The following is a 21,610-nucleotide window of genomic DNA, read 5'->3' on the forward strand; positions in this document are numbered from 1 at the left end:
CACACACGCACACGCACACTTGTAATCCCGTTTGACTTCCCAGTTAGCCTGTAACTCTCAAACAACATGCTAGAATGAGGAAGTGATAACAGTTATTTTTGTGATGAAAACATTTATTAAACACATATTAACATCCACATGATTGCAAAAATTCAGACAGACAGAAATAAATTAGGTATAAATGCCTGACTGTATTTGTGAATAGGCATAAATCACAATATCAACCTAAGGCATGTATATTGCAGTTCATCACTGTGACATGTTGTTTCATCATAGCAGTTCAGAAGACAGGAGAATAACATTGATGTCTATAGCCCACTATATAGTGTTCAAGTCTCATGAAGTGAATACTATTATCTTGACTCTTCTTTTTCTGTCTATCTGCTCGGTTGGTTTCAACAACAGGCACACAGAGACCATTACTTTTTCTTTTTTTTTCAAGTAAGACTACAAGCAGTCACGGTTCATTTTAAGGCAGTGCCGTTATTGGGCTCAGTTTGAACTGGAGGTGGACCGGGGACTGCAGGCAAGAGGTAGGGAGGGTGAACACAGATGGCTCAAAGTTTTTGGTGTTGAAGTCATTGGCAAAAAAGGAGGCGGACTCCTGGGCGCAGGGTGTGGCAGGTTCAGGCGTGGTGGCGTGAACCGGGGCCATGGAGAGGACCTCTGACTCGAACTGCAGCAGCTGACCCATGAAACTGAAGTTGGGTGAGATGACTGCCCGGCGCTGCTTGATGATGTCGAAGGCCTCGTCCAGCCGCAGCTGCTGCGTCCTCATGATGTAGGCCATGCAGATGGTAGGTGAGCGTGAGATGCCCGCTTCGCAGTGGACCAGAACCTTTCCCCCCGATTGTTTCACGTGATCTGGAAGGAGAAGAAGAAGAAGACAAGCCAAAGTTAATGATCTGGGGTGAGATGGCAGCCCTATTTGACTTTGTGATCATTTACAAAATTATTTGAATCAAACTTTGCATTCGTTTTTATTTTATTAAAGAAATACCCATTTCAAAATAGAGACCATTGTATTTTTCGTGTTTCTGTAATTTATATTTTAAAAGTCAAGTTATTTTGCTCGAGAGGTTGCAATGAATCACCAAGGAGTTTGAAACGGTGAATAATAATAAATGAAAAATCACATTTTAACAGTGTAATCATTACCTACTCATCACTCCCACTCACTAATTAATGCAAACACCGTTGTCTTTCTCTCTCACTCACCCTTTTGAAATGTGCGCACATCTTCTACCCAGTTTCAGTTGCACATGCATAAACACTTGTGAGGCCTGTCTGAGTCACAGAGTGCAGCTGTACATGAGACTTTCTTTCTCCCACACTGCTGTAGGGGCGCTCGGTGCTGCTGCAGAGACGTGTGTTCTAATTTGGAGCTGCAGCACTCCTACATGCCTATCTGTGTGCTCTAAGGCCCACTCAGATACCTACTTTCTGTCATCTGTACAAGTGTCAGTCGCGACACATTTCAAGATTTTGCTAATTCCTAGAACTACTGCAAACACCTACACGTCTCCTTTTCTGTCTGTCTCGTGTGCTAATTTAATCCACCTACAGACACTTGGTTCCACTTAGCCACTGCTGACACCTATGCCCCTCTCTCTCTTTGTATACACTAAATAGAAACATTTACATCAATAGAAACCCTTCTGTCTGCTGCTGAGAGCCACTGCCGAATGATGACTTCTGGCAGCGTCTCTATAAACCGCATGAATGATGGATGAACTTCCCATCTTGAGTGGAGGGCGGTGGGGTGAAAAGAAGAGTGACGGCAACAGTGGATCAATAATATTTATCATCTCAACCCTGACTGTGCATCAGTAGCCATGCTCTCAAAGGGTTTCTGATTGGTGATTGATCTTCGTTTGGGGGCAGCTGCAGTTTGGTGATTATTTGCGTGCACTACATTTCAGTGCTCAACCCGCCCCTGGAACGATTATTGGTCTTGTGTAATAATAAACGGGCTGACATCCAACATGTAGGCTGCATCCTCAAACAATGCACAATACCAACAATAGCACTACTGGCCGGCCCAAGCTACTCGTGGGTGAGTTTTCGCCCTTGGTTGTGCCTTGCTATTAATAGCCAATAGCACACCATGTACATCTTCTACTGCTGCAGTTATTATCCGGCACCTCTCTTCTGTCCCACACACTCTCTCTTCCTCTGTAACACATTCATTGCCCCGCTGCCCTCGGGTCTGTCAATGATTCCCACCTGCGAGCAACCTCTCATTATGTGTCTGTCAGCTGGCTTTTATCCTCCACCCAACCATCATAAACAACTGTGTGTGTGTGTGTGTGTGTGTGTGTGTGTGTGTGTGCGTGTGTCAGTCAACCTCCTCCACCCGACCATTACTAAACTCGGAGAGCTCGCCCAGTTCTCACATTGACTGACCACACCCGGCAGAGTAAGCCACCGAGATTAGGCCTGGGAGGCGATGACGGCATGGGAGTGTCTTTTTCAACTCAAGATGATGGGGGAGGAAGGGAGAGAAGGATGAAGGAGACCAGGGGGGGTTGGGATGAGAGCAAATCCTAAATGAATGAAAGCAAGCTGTCTGGATCTGCTGGTGGAGGATTGAAGGCAGGCGAAGTTACAACTGATTACAGTTTACAGCCCTCTATTTGTGAATGGTGGCAGGTAAGAGACTTCGACAAAGGGGGTTATTTGAGCATGGAATTAAAAATAAACACACCTATGTAGAGGAGTCTACTTAGGGTGAAGTTGCACTATAAATATACAGAACGTGATGCTCCAGGAGAAGGTGGTGGTATTTATTTACCTTCCTGGCTCGTTTGAATGACTGAACTATTTGGTGACTTTTTTTAGTATCCAGATTCAGACGCAAAAACCAGGAGCGCGAACGCTCTTGACAGAATTTTTTTTCCGTTTCTACCAACTCACCAATAAAATCTATGGCCTCCTGGAAATGGGAGCTGATGTCGGCCATGTGGCTGTCCTCCACTGGGATCCACTTGTAGTCGTAGTGGCCTTTGGCCGGCTGTTGGTCCCTGCGCGACACGTTGAGCAAGGCTGTGATGTGAAGGTCGCTTAAATAGTCCTGTCTGGAGGCGTGATAGGCACTACCGAGGTAGAGGAAAGGCAGGATCTCCACAGGTTTACCCTGAGAGGGGAAGAGAGGGGAGGGATACGTCAGTTCATTCGGATAAGGACTAGAATATACAGAAAACACAACGTGATTTCACAGCCCGCTAACAAGACATAATACTGCATCCCAGAACTTTTTAATTAACCAATAATCCACCCCTGAGAACATGGCCAGAGCCACAACATCCAAACAAACACCTGTCAGCTCAATAAACTGCAGAGCAGAACATTACGTACTAAACGCACGCGGATGCATGGAGTTGGACGATGGATGGATTTCACCTGTTATGTAAACCACTAATAACCCACAATATGTCAACCAGACACAATACAGCGTTTTCTGAGATGCAAAGCCTGCCACATGCTTTCTGTTTGGGCAGTGTAGGAGATAGGTCAGAGATGAAAGAGTTTTTCTCTATGGGGTGTCAGCTGCCCATCATGGGCTCAAACATGAGATGTATGGGGAGCAGTGAAGGTCAAATAATATCATGTATGATGAGAAATGTTTTGATGGACTGATGGCAAATATAAGATGTCAGCTATAAGATGTCTTTCTGATGTCAGCAGGACTTGGATGTGTTGATGTATATATATATTTTTTAATTGGTTGGATAAGGTTCAAAACAAAAACTGTCAGTGGATGGATGTGTGTGAGAGTAGGAGTAAATCTGCTGTACTGTGAAGGGTGTTTCCGTACCTGATCGTAATCTGGTTTGCGGTGAGAAAGCTTCTCGCTGTTGCTGTTGACTCTTTTCTCGGTTTCAGTTCCGCTCTGGTCGATGGTTTCACCTCAGTGCAAAGTTCAGGGTATTGAGAGTTGAAGTTCTCGTATCCTCCTGAGAGAAGGGGGGATGAACCGTGAGTACACGCGGTAATAAATAAGCTTACAATAAACACCTAGGAAGCGTTTATGAAACATGTTCTAGCAGCGGATTATAACATTTATAACCTGATTATAAGCGCCTAATTAATGACCGGAGCCTGCATTTAACAGACCGGTAATCCGTTTAACATCCTGGGGACGCAGAGGTGACAGACGGAAATGGAGGTGTTTCAACACATTATCACGACCCCGCTGGTTTTATTTAGCGAACAGAAAATGTTAACTTGGGATTTTCTTTCTTTCTTTTTTTCTTTATGGTTATTAATGAAACTCATTGCGCCACCAATTTGACTGCGCTTCCCTCGCACTGACTCATCCGCTCCGTTGACGCATGGAGAGCATTCGTCTCTCCAAGAAGTGAGAGGAGAATGTAAGCAGCTCTCAGCACAGGCGAGAATGATAATGAGGGAAATGTGACTTCAATTTTGATTCAAAAGAAAAAAGTCAAATAATAAAGTCAGAAACACACGGTTAGACCACGTATGGGCCGACGATGAATTAGCTCTGAGAAACCAAGCGCTCGATCATTTATCTTTTTGCTTCACAGCCTTTAGTTTATGAAGATTTGAATGAATACAATATGATTTGCTACTATTAGCTACGTTTGTGGGGCAAAAAAAGACAGCCGAGGCGTGGGCGTAGACGACACGAAGGGTATTTGATTAAAAGGCACTCTCATCAATACATTTTAAAAATAGCTAAATATGTAAGCTGTAAATCACCGTGCTGGCTGTATATATATATATATATGATTACAATCCATCCCATTCTTGAAACAACAACTAAACAAACATATTTTCCTTTATTTTTCCAAACAGTGTAATGTCACGAAGCTCTCACCTTTGAGGAAACAGATGTTCGTCCCGCTCGCTAGATGAGCGAGAGTGTTTATTACTATTTGTGCTACACTGTCCTTTTTCAGTTTCTGCCAGTGGGACGTCCGGTCATCCAGAGCTACGATGGCCGATATGCTCCCCTCCCGAAGCCGGAGCAGGGAGCTCTCATCCGGGATGACAAAGTGCAGAGGCACCGGCCCTCCTCGAGACCTCCGGACCACCACGGAGTTGAGATTGACATTGACAGAGCCTTTGATGTTGGAGTTCGTAAACGAGAGATACGGTCTGCAATCCACAACGAGGCAGCTCCCGCTCTCCTTCCGGATGATTTTCCTCAGACGCCGGCAGTCTACGCTGGATACTTTCATCTTGACGGCGAGGCGGTGAATGTTATTGCCTAAAGAATTCAACTGGATTACTCCGAAACGCGGATACGGGCGAGCGAGGAGTCCCGTGCGCGTCTCTGTCTACATGTCCTCCAAGGGGATTCCGGCCAATCGGTTTTATGTGAACGGGACCTCCGGCGCGTGACGTCGCGAACCATATATGGACACGGCGAGGTGTGATCGCAGCAGAAAGTCCGCCCACATCGATGACTGAACCGTGACTCCAGCCCCGGTCCTGGTAAATAAAAGGCCGATACTGCAGTGGGTTTGATTCAACTCCTCCGCCGGCGCCTCCCGTGCACCAGTCCTTTCACTCGCAGCTCCCAACGAGTGTTTTGATGAGACTGCAAACAATGATGGACAGGAATTGTTTTTCTAAAAAAAAGAAAAGGGTGGTTTTTTTTAATGCTATTAAAGGCTCAATTACAACACGTAATAGAGATGCTCTGCTATTAGATTATTTACATATAGAAGAAAGTCTAACACGAATATAATATTCCAATTGATTTGACCATTGATTACTCTGCTGATTCTCAGATTACTCATTGGTCCTGAAAACGTTAGAAGATATTGAAGTACATTGAGAAAAAACAGAGAAAAGCTTAACATCTTCCCAAATAAGAAACAGGAAACTAGGGAATGTTTTGCATCAAACAATTAATGAATTATTGTAATAGTTGCTATTTTATATATTATATATATCTCAGTCTATCAATTGATTAATCAACTAATTGTTTTAGATTTGACAAAAAATATTATTGTGCATCATGCATGCAAACACACCATACACCAACACTCGAATGTACACAGCAAATGTAAAAAACACATAGAGCCCCCATGATAAACCGATGATATAATAGCAAATAAAAATGCCATATACCACATGCCGAGTACTGAAAATCCCTGTAAAGGTGTTGTTTTGTTCAGGCTACTTATAATAATCCTGCATGTAGTACTCAGTATTGTGGGGACTTTCAGGGAGAGCTCAGTGGCTGGACAACAAGTAGCTGCTTCCGCTTCCCATGTATAGCCCAGTGAACCTGCCTTATTTATATCCCTCAGCATGTAAGCCTAATTCCCCAAATGAATTAAGAGGTTTAAACGTCCCACTGCATGTTCTCACATGACATGCAGTCAATCCTAACACGCAGTGCAGGACTGTGTTTGGGTTCTCTTAGGATTTACTGTAAATATGTAACTTTAGCTCTTAATCCAACTGAAACCATTTGAAATTCACCCAAAAGAGTAAGAGCGTAGTGTCAATCATCTCATCTAACTTTTAGCAAGAAAGTGAAGCTTATTTCCTAAAATGTTGAACTATTGCTTTAGCTTAACATATTTAAATGAGATTTGCCACATACTGAAGCAGCCATGACAGTGGCTCATGGAAATCCACACTCATTATATGATTTGACTGTTACTGTTCATGGGAATCTCTGACCCATTACATATCATATGTACTGAAATGATTATGTTTCCTACTTAGAGTGTGACGAAAAGGTCAAGGTTCAAAGGCCAAACCAGGCCTAAAATGTTGCCTAAACATAGTGTAAACAAGAGGGACTGAAAGCCTCTTTGGTGAAATGAGTCCAACAAATAATGTGTTACATCATTTTGTTTATGCTGTATGAATACGTGGGAATGATAAGAGCAAAACAGAGTAGGGGGGGGCACTGAACAAAAGAGCAGAATTGTGAGAAATGGATAGACAGCGAGACATACGCAGTGACAGACACAGATGGAACGAGACCAGACAGAAGAAAACACAGACAGACAGACAGACAGACAGACAGACAGACAGACAGACAGACAGACAGACAGACAGACAGACAGACAGACAGATAGACAGATAGATGCCTGGCGGTGGATGAGGATTATGGTCCAGTCTAATCTGGGTTTGTGAAATCAAGGCTGATGAGGTGGGGAGACCCAACATTTGTTTCCAAACCCTGCTGTAAATAACAACCAGCAGACCCAGATGAGCCAGATAAACTGAATATACTTAACTTAAGAAATATATCTCCCTCCAGTCGTTTATTTCTAAATATATGCCCTCTTTTTCTTTCTCTCTTTTCCACCCTTTTCTTTCTCTCTCCTCCTCCGCTCTAACATTAATGGTTTGAGCCCATGCACGTCTCTCTAACAGGGTTGCCTCAGTATAGTAACTCTGGAGCTCTGTAGTAAAGCTAATATATTTAGGAAGCGGGCAGGCGATTTTAAGCCAGCCACAATCCTGCTTGCACAGAGTCCTGTCGTCAGCTGGTCGGCTAATAGGTCTGTTGTCTCGGCCGTAAGTGTCAAACGCACTGTGTTCACAACGTGTCATCTGTGTGGTGATGTCATCGGGTCACAAGTGCAACAGGTCAATTTGGATTTACGTTTTGGACTGACGTCACCACTGTGGGAACTTGTGCACATTATGAAAATGTTTTCTTATTTGCTTACATTCTGTAGAGGACAAACAGTGAGTAGATTAATCAACGTGAGTCTCATCTGATCCTCGTTATAGATTCATGTCAACTTCCAAATAGTATTTTTTTCAAATGGTATGTTAAACACCGAACCTCTAATAACACATGTGAATCATGCTGATTAACTGTGGATCATATTAACATTCAGCAGGAATGTATGCGACATATATGAATTATACATCATGTATCCAAGTGAACATCACAGCCTCTTGTTTCTCATCAACGTAACATGAGAGGAAAGTTATTACTCCTTAAGGGAATAACAATAACAGCAGGCTGAATGAGTTCTGAATGTTTACAGAGGAGCACAAACAGGGCCAGCCACATTCATCAGCACCTGAGGCCTCGACTATTTTCTATGCAAGGGAATTTCACGCAGAGACCAAGGTTGACTTTTCCTTCGAACAATAACTGGGGTGAGTTTAATCTCTTTCTCTCTCTCTCTCTCTCTCTCTCTCTCTCTCTCTCTCTCTCTCACAAATTCAATTTACCTGTTTTTTTCCATTTCCAAGTAAAGAGTGTAGCAATTTCTTGTTCATTTTTAAAAAGAAATACCTCCTTCAACTGCCAATGACTCACAGAAACAGAACCTCAAATCTTGACTGTTTTCTGGTCTAACAGTTTTTCTATTTCATCTATAATTCATTTCTTGCTGTTTTATAATTGAACACTGATCCAAATAGCGGATCTAGTAAATAGCACAGCATCTGTTATTCTGAGGGGAGAACTCCAACCCGTTAATTGTATTATTTGCAGAGTCCCTGTCAAACTTGACTGTAATGTTCTGGGATTTTGATATCAAGCCACATAGTTCACATTTGCCCAATTGTTTGCAAAAAACCCATTTGTTAACAGAATAGTTTTTTACTGCAGCCTTCATTATCTTGTCTATTTTGTGCTTCATGCATGTAACTCATGTCACAAGACCTTTTTGATTTGCACCAGACAATCACTGTTGACACAACTGCATTAGCTACGGTATGTAAGTGCGTCATGTCACTTCCTGCCCAGAATGTTCCCTTTTTCCACGAGACTTATAAAAAGCTCCAAAACACAATAGGTTGCCTTCACTGGGACATGTACACCCCCCCCCACACACACACACACCCACACCCAGCAGCACAGGTGTTTCCTGATTTGCTGACTGAGTCTCCACATGATGACACTGTTTCCTAATAAGGCCCGTATTACTCATCTCACCTCAAAGGAGTTTCAGTGTAGAGTAACAGCAGTCATTTATGGTAATGTCCCCTACAGAATGAAAAGGAAAATCCTAAAAAACCAACAACAACAAATTAGCTAAGTATATCCTCTGAACTGTGTTAACAGTTTGTAAGTTTGAAAGGTTTTTCTCTCTCCTCGACCTCTCCATACCCTTGACACAGATCACAGATCAGCTTGTAGTCTTTTAATACAGAGCTATGACAGAATATTAGAGGGAGGAAAAAAAGTTAGATGAAGACAATATGCAGAAAATCAAGAACAGGTAAACAACGCACACAAGACAAGTATAAGTAGTATAAGGGAGTGCTGATGACACGTAGTCACACATAGGTCCTCGATTATGTTTATGAGCAGAGACGGCGACAACAAACACCAGCGCTGTGAGTAATAATCACATCGTGTCACATCCAAAAGCACCAGTCAACCTGTGGCTGCCAAATTCAAATAGGAACAGAAATGTTTGGCATTCCTGAGTTCAAGTCATGATATGATGGCCCAGATGACACATGCTGAACACACACTGAGACACAGACACACATGGGCTACACACAAAACGCCTCAAAGGCTTGAGTCACCCCACAATTCCCACCCACTGCTCAACATCATGGCAGGACTCCTTGAGAGAGAGAGAGAGAGAAAGAGAGAGATTAAACTGACCCTAGTTATTGTTAGAAAGAATAGTAAACCTCGATCTCCGCATGAAATTTCCATTGCATAGAAATGGTCGGGGCCTCAGGTGATAAATGTGGCTGGCCCTGTTTGTGCCGCAGAGGTGAGAGCGCCGGGGGAATTCACCGTGCAGCTGGAGGCGTCGTCGTGCTCCTCTGTGACGTGCAAATTATAAAGAAAAAAAACCCTTGTTGTTTCTTTTACCATTGGTGTCATTGTGTGTCCAGCTGTTCCACTAAACGGATATCATTCATGGCTGACGAGACGCCGTAAGTCCCGAGGAGAGCTGAATAACATTGTGTACTGTACTGTGAACCACAGGATGGCCTGGTTATCACGGAGGAGTTGTATGCACATTCATCCGAGCTCTTGAAATAACACGGGTATGCCATCTTGACAGATGATAATCTAGGAGAGACGATTACATGGTCTTCAGCTGCTTCGCATTCACTCTCGCACACATCTACATCTGGAAGCTGCTCAGTTCTGTTTCTCATCACAGCTGCTCACACACTCATAAATGTATCACTGCTTTAAGAACTCAGTGTTCTTTCTTCCTGCCCCTTACTCAGAAATAAGGAAGTTATTCACCGCAGAGAGACAACAGAATTTTGGTGGAAAAAATAATAAATCATTGCCTAATGAGGACATTTCCTGATTTGGCTCGCCAACCAGAATGTTTGGCTTTGTGCCACTAAAATGTGTTGCAATATTGATTATTTGTTGGCCGCAGTGATCTCTATTACCTTCGAGAGCAGGGCTGCAGAAAGTGTCGATGTGTATTCTTTGTTAAAGGATGAGGCAGATGATATTCTGTATGTATTTATTGTCAACAAATCAATTGAAATGATCAAGATCAAATATCAACAATTATTGATCGCTGTAAGAAATACTATTCAAAGTATTAAAAACACATCGTAACGCTGGGTGACGCATTCCTTCATTATGGGCATTGTAGTTTATTTCAGGTCCTATTGAATATACCATGAATATTTGCTAGAACAGTGAGTATGAATCCGCAGCTGAAAATAGTCCCCAACAAAATGCAACGTTTACTCCTGTTTAATGTTGGCTGAAAACCTTTATAAAATAAAACTATATATTTGCTCTCTGCTTTTTCACAAATTTGTGTTGGAGCAAATGGGTTTGTGGCTGAGTGTCACAGACAGGATGAAGTCAGAATATGTTGAAAAATATGACACCAGCCTTATCCTTTTAGACAAGAGTTATAATTGGAATTAATCAACAACGTTCTCAAATTCAGGTACTGGTATGTTTTAGAGGTTATTTTTTGTTATGGGAAAGAAAATCTTTCTCTTTGCCCATTGATGTGAGATTAACATTAATATAAATGTATTTGTCTTGCATCTGCTTATTTTCTTTTATTCAGAACAAAAGGAAACTTATCTTTATATTGTGTCTGTATTTTCACGCCACAGACATGTAGATACAGATGTAATCTTTTTTTGTGCTACATTAGTTCACATGATCTCTTTTTGTCAGCTGGGCGTGTAACATGTGTCCAGAAATTCAACCTGAAAACAGCCTCTGCAATGAATCAGCTGAGAGTCTGAACAAGCTCCTCAAGCGTTCACATACAGTCGCCCTTCTGTCTGCCTGCGCTGCATTATTTTACCACATTCTCAGCATTATATACAACAATGTGCCTTCCGCTTTGCTCTCTCATTCATTTGAGTGTCTATAAATACACGTATATGTCACTATATGGTTTTCTGTCTTCACCTCAGTGGATCACAGTGGAGAACGAGGAAGGAAGCCAGACGATAAATACATGCAGGGGCAGCACTGAAAATGTAGCACGACGTTTGCCTCTCTGAGGGTGTTAATGTTACTTTGAGGAGGGAATAAATATCACGTTAAGCCTTTGGCGGTGAGTCAGCCAATGGATCATCAACTGCAAAGTAAATCCCAACATGCTCTTAGTATGATCGCGTACGTCAAGCTTTTCTGCATAAAGGACAACATAACCTGGGATGTATGAACACAGAATAAAGCTTTTAATATCATGGAACAGAACTTGTCTCAGGTCACCTTTGTTGGTGCATAACATTATGGAATAGATTGTTGTGGAATATACTAATGCAGGATACAGGAAACAAGCAGTGACATTTGCAAAAGTCCCGGGACTTTCACTAAGCCACAGGGTTAGAGAGCTAGTTTCACATTGTTTCCTTCTTCCATACCTTTGTTGGCGTTGTCACGAAGCAACAACTGATTTACAGTCAAAACAGCCTTCGGCTTCTACTGAACATTTCCCGATGCATGGTAAACCGGCCTTTGTTGTTTCAAGGAAGTGAGCTCTCTCTCAAGCTAAAAAACATTCCTGTAGACAATCGAGGGTTTGCATCTGGAGCTGTGTGTGCGTGTCTCAAAGGTGAAAGTTTGCAGCAGGAAGAAATATCTTGCAAAACGATTGAAAACAACATCATACATTCAGCCGTGCAGTCTATTTGGTGCGTGATCGCCTGAAATGACATAGCATGTTGCTTTCGCAATGAAAACACTCGACTCAGCAAGTACAGCGCGATAAAAGTCATATCAGCACTGAGAGTTTACAGTAAACAAGACTGTTTGTATTTCAGACATTAATGTGGTTCACCACGTCAACAGTCCAATACAGCTAGGATGCATTGTAATACCAATGGAGATGATATAGTGCAGCATTGCACAGTGAAGAATACAATATAAAAACGGCAAGAAGTATATAATACAACACATACAACAATATGAAAACAAATAGTTAAATATGCAATGTCTTGACATCAAAAATAGGAGTTAAATGTGGACTTTATCTCTCTGGGGAAATACTAACTGTGTACAATGGGGTTTTACCTCACAATCTATACATAATAAATAGGACGATGGCTCATCATGGAAACAAATAGTTTGTGACCTTCATGAGAAACCATGACATAAATCCTCCCCCACGCAGCTGCACTGAGACAAGGGATTTTTTTGTTATCATTTATTTCGGACCGGAACTTAAAAGTCATGCATACTCCAACCCCTCCCCCCTCCGTCTGTCTGTCCCCGTCTCCCCCTCTGTCTCTGTTTCACTTCCACCCTCTTCTCTCATCCCCTGTTGTTCCGCCTGTTTCCCCATCCTCCCCTCTCATCACCTGTGTGGGAGGCACAAAGCCAAATCCACTCAGCTGGAATTAAACTCACTGGGAACTTACAGATTGTGCTGCCTCTCTTTAATCACGCACGCACGCACGCACGCACGCACGCACACACATAAACATTTCACGCACTGACACAGACACTCTCCATTCAGCAGATGGAAAGACAGAGGCAGAGATGGAAAGATGTAATAGATATGAGGGCTGGGAGCGCGACTGGGGAGCGCCCACGTCATGAAGTAGGTGGCCTATATAGCTGTTACTGTTACAAACAGCATTGTATAAATACGCACATGCAAACTGTTACCATTGAGAGCAGGTGCCAGTGTGTCTGAGAAATAGAGAAAAAACACAACAAAATGGAAAGAAAGGTACATGACTTAAAGTAGTAGCAACGTGATTTAGGGTGGGCTTTTCCTTCTTATGGTTGGTTGTTTGTTTTTATTTGGCTCTATAGACCTACACACATGCATATGAAAGTGACGCCATGAAAGGAAATGCTACCCGCTGGATCTTCTGTCATTGCAAAGAGTAATAGTAAAACTAGCAAAGGTACAACATGTTGTGTCGGTGATTAGAAGTTGTCATGAAATATTGACGACTGCCCTTTAAAAAAAAACGTCCATGCTTTTATTACAACTAATGCAACTAATGCAACATTTGGGGCCTACAATATAATTCAAAAAATGTTTTTATGTATAGAAGGAAAAAACCCTAATACTCTGACAGGTTATCAGCGGGTGGGGAGACATTGTGTCATGTCATTACCACGGCGATGCCCTGAACAAACACACACATACTGTGCATCTTTTATGCGGGCCGTTGTTCAAGTGTTTGTAATAACGATGGTTGTGATTAAGCTGACGTGAGGTGGTACACTGAAGCTGGTGGTGGTGTCAGCAGGCGTGGCAGTCAGCTGGGCTTTGACATGTCCTCTTTCCATACCAGTCTTTGACGATCACTCAGAGGAGCTGAGGTAGGGGCTGCGCTGGTGACTCATGCATTGTCTATCTTTACTTCCAATCAGAGACAGAGGGAGGGAAGGATGTGGGAGGTTTGACTCTCAATTACTTGTGGTTTTTCTTTGTCCTCATATTGACTGTAACTCCCCAAGCGGCTACCTCAACCAACGGACATTTCAGAGTTTGGTTTGGAGAGACGACGCAACAGTTACGCATCCCTTATTGCTGGCGAAGTACCTCCACACTCTCTTCTCACCCCTTCCTTCCTTACTTCCTTCCTTCCTTCCGGCAGAGCTATCAAAATATGTAGAATGAAGGTCACATTTGATCTGGCAACGTAGTGCCTGGATTACGAAGAGCCGCTGCTTCTTGATAAGGCTGGTCTGTGGGTGGGGTCGAACAGGGAAGACACCTAACAAGACGATTAGAAACCCGGCTGTGATCTCTTGGCCGCATCCAGATTGTCAGTTCGAATGACAGATGACAAAGTGAGAAACGCAACATTTCACCGAAAGCCAAGGGGGTTGACATTCTCATAAGATAGATACAGAGTTTGGTTTTGATTTATAATTCAGCGTCAGTTTTCATCTACAACGGATGTATCACACATGATAAGTCTGAATCATACTTAAATTATATTCCCCGCTGGCGATAATAGAGCTTGATGCTCGATTTGCACATTCTTCCTGTGTTACAACAACTTATTTTTGTATCATGACTCAATATGACTGAATATGGGATACAGGACAGACATCGTGGTGAGCAGAAGCTCTGCAGCATATAAGTGTGTGATTAAATGGTGTCTTTCTTCAGCTGCAAAGGGACACATTGCTGCATACAACCCCGAGACCAGACTCGACATGGATGCACACTTCAGTAATGATCGTGGATGACTGAGTCACTAGGTGATGGGCTATGTGGGCAGTGGACGAACCAATCCACATCTGGCGGTTGCGATCTCTCGCAACCTTGACACCAAGCCAATAGCGTGTGCCCCAGCGGAAACCGCAAGTGTTGGCCTTATGAAATGAAGCTGTGGTGAGAGGTTTGTACTTGCTTATCTCAATGACACACTACATTCAGTGTAAGGGAGTGTCTTGAACTGTCAGTTGGAGGTACATTTTCTTTGTTCCAGGATGTTCTTGAAGAGAGTTTTGAAATCCAGAGATCTTAGCTGGTGGCGAAAGAAAATATGAGTCTCAAGTATTGAGCAACGAGCCTCTAATCTCAGCAAATATAAAAATGATATATGATGTTATTTTGCATTTCTGGGTTTGGTAATATAAACCAACCTCAAAAGGACTAACTGGTACCGTTCCCATCTGTACTCATGTAAGCTGCCCCCCAAAAACAACTCACTGACTAGTTAAACTAGGGCAGTGTGTGTGTGTGTCTACACAACATAGCCACTACTTTTGAAAGTGTCCAGTATACAAATAATGACAGTTTGCTATATTGGCAGTTAGCATACAAGCAGCGTCACGCTCACATTAGCTTATCGGCATCAACAGCTTCATTCATGCTACTCAACCACAGGCTCATTCATCAGCTGCGTGGCCACCAGCTGACTAACAACATCCAATCAGACGCATGCAGGTGAACAATGTGGCTATTGTGACCCAACATTTCTTGCTATCGGTCCGCTGACGCTCACCTGGAGTTTGCTGTCACAGCTCCGTCCACCACCTGCACCTTTTATTATTGTTAATTTAGCATTCAATGTGTGTGTCTGTGTTTATTATGGGGGATTAGTTCTCCAAGGAGAAGCCTTGTTGGTGCAAAGATTCTTTGTATCCATTTTCTATTAAAGGTGAATTTGTTGACGTAAGTGTATCTGACTGAACTTTTTTGTTTTGTTCCGACAGGAATGACACAAGATATTAAACAAAGACTTTTTAAATCAAACAAAAACATTTTAAAGTTTTGTCGGTGCCATTGCGCCTTGCAAAAAAATATTTTCACCTTGGATCTGCTCTCAATGACTTCTGATGCATTGTGGGAAATAGTGTCCACTGACTACACGCACACACACACAAAAGAATTAGTACATAGGACAATTAATCAGTCCATTTATCTACCACAATTGATCTGTTCGCACTAATCAATAGATCGTTCATCTTCTTTGTCTGTTGCAAGGTTACTCCTTGGGATTACCAGTTACACTGTCGAATGGATGTCAATTGACAAATCACAGAATATGTGGCTGCACGTTTCAAAATTATGCTTTTCAGACTGTTGAGCTCTTTAGGCAGATCTGTGATTCTGAGCTATATGAATAAAATCAAATGAGCAAGGCATCTAAGAAACAAACAAAATGCTTTTTAAATCCTTGTTGTCAAATAGTGTTGCTTCCAAACTCACTCACTGTTAATTGGAAGATTATAGCCCCATTTTTAATAGGAGGCTGGTAAAATACCCAATGAGAGATGAAACAGCAGAACAAGAGAAAGAGCAGAAACATAAAAAAGTCTTAATGTCAGGCAGAACGACCTATTCGTTCAACCAATAGTTTGACAGTTATTGAGATGGTGATCAAAACACTGTGGCTGCGTCAGCCTGGGGGAAAATAAATCTCCCTCCTGAGTCACTGAGACAGAATTAAGGAGCAACAAAAGAATAGATAGGACACAGACAAAGAGAAACATATACAAAGAGAAGAGAATCAGACTGAAATCGCTTTAGTCTTCTCCGTTTCTACAGAAGGACAGCGGGCAGACGGCTCCCTCAGGTATTGAAGCAGAATGAAAGGACCGGCAGCACAAAGAGTTCAGACGTGAATGCAAAAGTACAAAAATGTGCACAATGACACTAATAAGAAGCTGCTTGGTGATGCGTCTCTTATTTCTTTGCTCATATTCTTGGTTTAAGGTGAAGGTTTTGTGTCAGCCATGCAGAATTAAAAGGCACGGGCCTTGACTTGGACTGACTTAGTCACCATTTAGCAGCAACTTCCAACTTAAAACAGGAAAGACAGGTTGAAATGTTATATTTACTACAGTTTGTAAGCGCTAGTTGACCAACATAAGTAAAATATTGTCTTTCTTAGATAATATCACTACTTATCTCTCCAACCACACAGCCTGAACAAGTCCAGGCATGTCCTCTCCATGACTGAAGTAGAAAAAGAGGAGGCAAGTAGATGCAGAGTAGACTCTTTGAAAAAAAAAAGAAAGTTCCAACAGTTTATGACTAAATAACTCCTTGAGTCCTTAAACAAACGATCATGATGACTAATGATTGTGAGAGCCAAACCAACCCCTTTTATTGTTACTGGGAACTTTGATTCCTTTTCCAAGTAACATCAAATTGTGTTAGTTCAATTCAATTCAGTTTATTGTGTATAGCCCAATATCACAAATTACAAATTTGCCTCAGAGGGCTTTACAATCTGTACACATACGACATTCCTGTCCCAGGAACCTCACATCGGATCAGGAAAAACTCCCCAAAAATAACCTTTCACAGGGAAAAAAAGGGAAGAAACCTTCAGGAGAGCAACAGAGGAGGATCCCTCTCCCCGGATGGACAGATGCAATAGATGTCATGTGTACAGAATGAACAGCGTTACAAAGTTACATAAACACATTGATAAACACATGAATATGACAATGTATGAAATGGAACTCCAATCCATGAAACAGAAGGAGTAGAGAGGAGGCGCATCAGCAGGGCCAACGCGGGAGGCCGGCTCACCAGGCATCAGACACAGCCAGGTCCAATGGACCCTATGATACGTGAAGTAATAACCACTCCGGGGAGGAAGCAGAGTTAATAAGGTGCAATGGAGAGATGTAAATTCATCCATAAGGAGAGAGAGAAGAGGAGATAGGTGCTCAGTGTATCCTAAAACGTCCCCGAGCAGACTATAGGCCTGTAGCAGCATATCTAGGGGTTCGACCAGGGCAAACCTGATTCAGCCCTAACTATAAGCACTATCAAACAGGAAAGTCTTAAGTCTATTCTTAAATGAGGTGACTGTGTCTGCCTCCCGGACTGAAAGCGGACGTTGGTTCCATAAAAGAGGAGCTTGATAATTGAAGGCTCTGGCTCCCATCCTACTTTTTAGGACTCTAGGAACCACAAGTAGCCCCGCATTTAGTGAGCGCAACTCTCTAGTGGGACAATGTGGTACTACAAGCTCCTTAAGATATGATGGTGCATCACCAATCAAGGCTTTGTAGGTGAGGAGAAGAATTTTAAATGTGATTCTTGATTTTACAGGGAGCCAGTGCAGAGCAGCTAATACAGGAGTAATGTGATCTCTTTTCTTAGTTTTTGTGAGTACACGAGCTGCAGCATTCTGGATCAACTGGAGGGGCTTAAGAGACTTATTAGAGCAGCCTGATAATAAGGAGTTGCAGTAATCTAGTCTGGAAGTAACAAACGCGTGAACCAGCTTTTCTGCATCTTTTTGAGACAAGATGTGCCTGATTTTTGAAATGTTACGTAGATGAAAAAATGCAGTCCTTGAGATTTACTTAACGTGGGAGTTAAAGGACAAGTCTCGGTCAAAGTTCATCTCCTTTATCCTCATCCTTTCCTCATCCCTTCTTCCTCTGACTCACATAATGACATGTGAGTCTTATTGTCCGCTGGATCAGAGAAATGGCAACTGCATTATCAACAGAGTAGTGAACATGGGTCAACTTGACCCATGACTTGCTGGTAAATTGTTGATTTTGGCATAATTAGTTTTTCCGCTCCACCAGCAACACAACTCTGGACAAATTATCATCTCATGTTTGCTTTCATGTTGTACGAATCTATTTTCTGTGTAAAAAGGGAAAGGGAAAGATCAAAAGGTAATTTCCTGTCTCCTGAAAGTCAAGCCACTGACACACGCTAATGGCCATTTAATCTACCGCTGCTGCTCCTGCAGGAGCGCTTTGCCAAGATTCCTTCCTCCATACAAGGGAAAGCAGACATAAACTAAACCAGGTTATCTCTGTTCTTTGTTGGTCTGAGTTTTATATGTAAAGCTATAGGAGCCTTGATAGGAAAGGCTCCGTGGTGTCTGTTCATTAAGGAAGCAATCAATGCTGGAAATGAGCCCTTCTACCTGAATTCAATCAGCGACGGAGCTAAAGCCTGTTATCATGAAGTACCTCTGGCACTGATGAAAGGGGACGAGGCAGGCAGACGTCTCCCAGCAGAGAGGAGCCGGGCGGGGCTGGAAACGAGCGAGGCATTTCCCCCTCTGAGTGGAATTCCTAGAGAGGAACTGGGAGCGGAAAGCAAAGAGCTGGTCAATGGTATCCCACAAGTCTGTGTGGTTATGTATAAGGTTGTCTGGATATGGGGCTGGTGCTGAAGAAGATCAGCTAAAGTCAAATCTGAGACCAAAATAATAATAATAATAATAATAATAGATATTTGCATAAATATTTCCTCAAAAACTTAATCTGGTGATCACCCAAATTCAGTGATGTATTCTAGTTGCTACCAGATCATTTATGTGTCTGAGGTTTGGAATATAAAGCAAAGAGAAGGACAGCTCTGCAGCATTTCAGCTTGGAATACAAATAGAAACGTTATTTTGCAAGTGAAACACCTGTCAAAGTTTGAACAGCCGTCAACGTTTCTCACAAGAGTTGTCTGAGCTAACCCACAAATTCTAACCAGCTAAAAAACTTTTTTTTGTATTTAGATTATTTAATGTGATTACAACATAGACCTGGTTGCATGCACAAAATAAAAATGTGTTAATGGCACAGTTTTCTTGAATTAATTGTACTCTTGTGTGCTTTTGTAATAAACTTGTTATTAATTGCTGGTATGTGTCTTTTGATTTGTCCTTTATTGTCATATTCTTTTTCTCCTTAAAATTGCCATTATTTTGAAAAATCCCATTTCAGAAATTCTGGTTTGTAATATAATGGGTTAGAAAACCAAAAAACATTCAGGTTCTGGAAAGAGTATTGTCACGGATATAAAATCCAACAAATGGTAGGAGAGAGACAGTGAATAATAATTTCTCCTGTCAAATGCCTCACATTTTGAATGCCAAACCTGATCCACTCTCTAAGAGGTTTTGTTTTGCTATAAAGCTTCATCCCTTCCATCTTTCCTCCTGTGGACAGTCATATTTCTCATGGCCACCAGAGATCCTTGTGAGGTAAACCAGCTCAGTAGCACCACCAATTGTCTTGCACCTTGTGATTAATATGCAGTGCCAAAAGTCATCTTATGCCTAAACAATCAAACCTTCTAAAACTGTCCTTAACAAACGAAGTACTTTGTCATTTAAGTTGGAAAACGGCCCATTTACCATTTGGATAAAATGACTGGTAAACACGTGGTTAAGGTTAAAAAACAACATTGACTGGAAACTGTCATCCCGGGTTTAAGACACTTTGCCGATGCAATCCGCCCCGATCCCAGACTGGCTTTGTCGCTCCCCAACCACGTTCCCTGTCTTCCTTCTTTGCTCCTGTTATCATTCACTTAGGCGACCAGAGGACCTTGTCCCTTAAATGTAAACAACGGGGTAAATCCAGAAATGACTGATGCTGTCTCTGATCGTGATTTACACACTTTTAAATTTCACTACAATGATATGAGTGCCACACACACTACTTCCTGTCTTGGCACTGAATGTTGCCACTGAATATTAACCACTAATATCTGCAGATGATTTTATCTCGTAGGAGACGAGATTTAAACTTTTAGAACCACCCACGTTCCTAAAGACACTAAAGTGACTCTCAGGTCGACGAATGCGTGAAGGTGATCAGAAGAAAGAGCCTCCACGTATACAAGCTACAGTATGGATGAAAGACCTTAATGAACAAAATGAGTCAGAGCAGTGACCGCCCCCACCACAGCAACACTCGCTCAGTGACAGCTGATGCCTTAAAAGCTTATTTTATCCCATTCGGTGGCAATTATCTTCCCCCTTGACTTACCCACCCAACTTGCACTTTGTGTCACCCACCGCTCCCGCTGTAAATCTCATAAATGCCAACTCAAATAGTCCTGTCATCTTCCAAAGTCAACTTCACCTGCTGTGCGCTTTCATCACCTGAGTTAATTCGCCACCTCTCTCTGCTGCGATTGCACCCGAGACAGCCCTCTCCCTCCCTCTCGACACACGTATGCATAGATTTCCTTTAGCCAGCGGCCATTTTGTTTGGCTGCGGGGCATCTGGCATCACCCGATGAGTCACCGCCGAGCCTGCCGGCTGCATGCGTTCTCACTCTTATTAGCAGCTGCCACGGTCAGGACTGGTAATGAAGCTGCTGACCTCTGTGGCGATGACTGTCGGAGGTCACGTTGAGCCACCGCTGAGCTGATTGCTGTGTTTTTAGTGTGATTTCTGTTTTGTCGATGAGGGGCTGTGAGAGAATGCGGGGACGCAAGCAAATATATGCGATCACGACCTAAAGTAAAACCTGAGATGAGAACTATATTGTTATTCAAAATGTCTAATGTAAATATGTTTTCCAAGTTCTGGATGTGATCCTGTGGACAATTGTCAGGGCCTTGCAATGTGTGAAAGGCTCGAGCACTTTGGTGACACAATGGTGACCCTATTCGTGCTCTCTTCATGATTCGTCATGATTGACAGAAAAGACTTCTCGGTATGTTGTGTGGTTTCCCTTTCCTTTTATGGAAGTTTATGATTTATTGTGCAATTACAACGTGATGCTCTCGGGGTGCATGATGAAACATGATGAAGTGCCAATATGACGAGAAGACATGATGCAGTCCCATATTTGCTTTCTTTTTTATTTCTGTGTTTTGCATTTGCCCGACAATGCCTGGGACAGCCACTGGTACATACTGACTGCCTGTTGATTTTCTGTTTCTGGGTCTCAAAAATGAAATTTTTGGAAATTATAAATTGTCTAAAACCCAAAATGTTATGTCTAGAAAATATAATACATAAATAAATCAAAACAATAAAAAATTAAAT

General features: G+C 42.4%; 1 protein-coding gene across 1 annotated transcript; it reads right to left on the bottom strand.

The window, feature by feature from the left end:
* Window positions 1–101: 101 nt before the first annotated feature.
* Window positions 102–5,339, bottom strand: dusp5 (dual specificity phosphatase 5). The gene is given in 5 exon segments (XM_034534880.1): window positions 102–864; window positions 2,917–3,136; window positions 3,818–3,900; window positions 3,903–3,956; window positions 4,844–5,339. Coding segments are annotated over 5 exon segments (1,116 nt in total). The 5' UTR covers window positions 5,208–5,339; the 3' UTR covers window positions 102–469.
* Window positions 5,340–21,610: the final 16,271 nt, after the last annotated feature.

This window comes from Cyclopterus lumpus, chromosome 1 (genome assembly GCF_009769545.1).
Source record: "Cyclopterus lumpus isolate fCycLum1 chromosome 1, fCycLum1.pri, whole genome shotgun sequence".
NCBI lineage: Eukaryota > Metazoa > Chordata > Actinopteri > Perciformes > Cyclopteridae > Cyclopterus > Cyclopterus lumpus.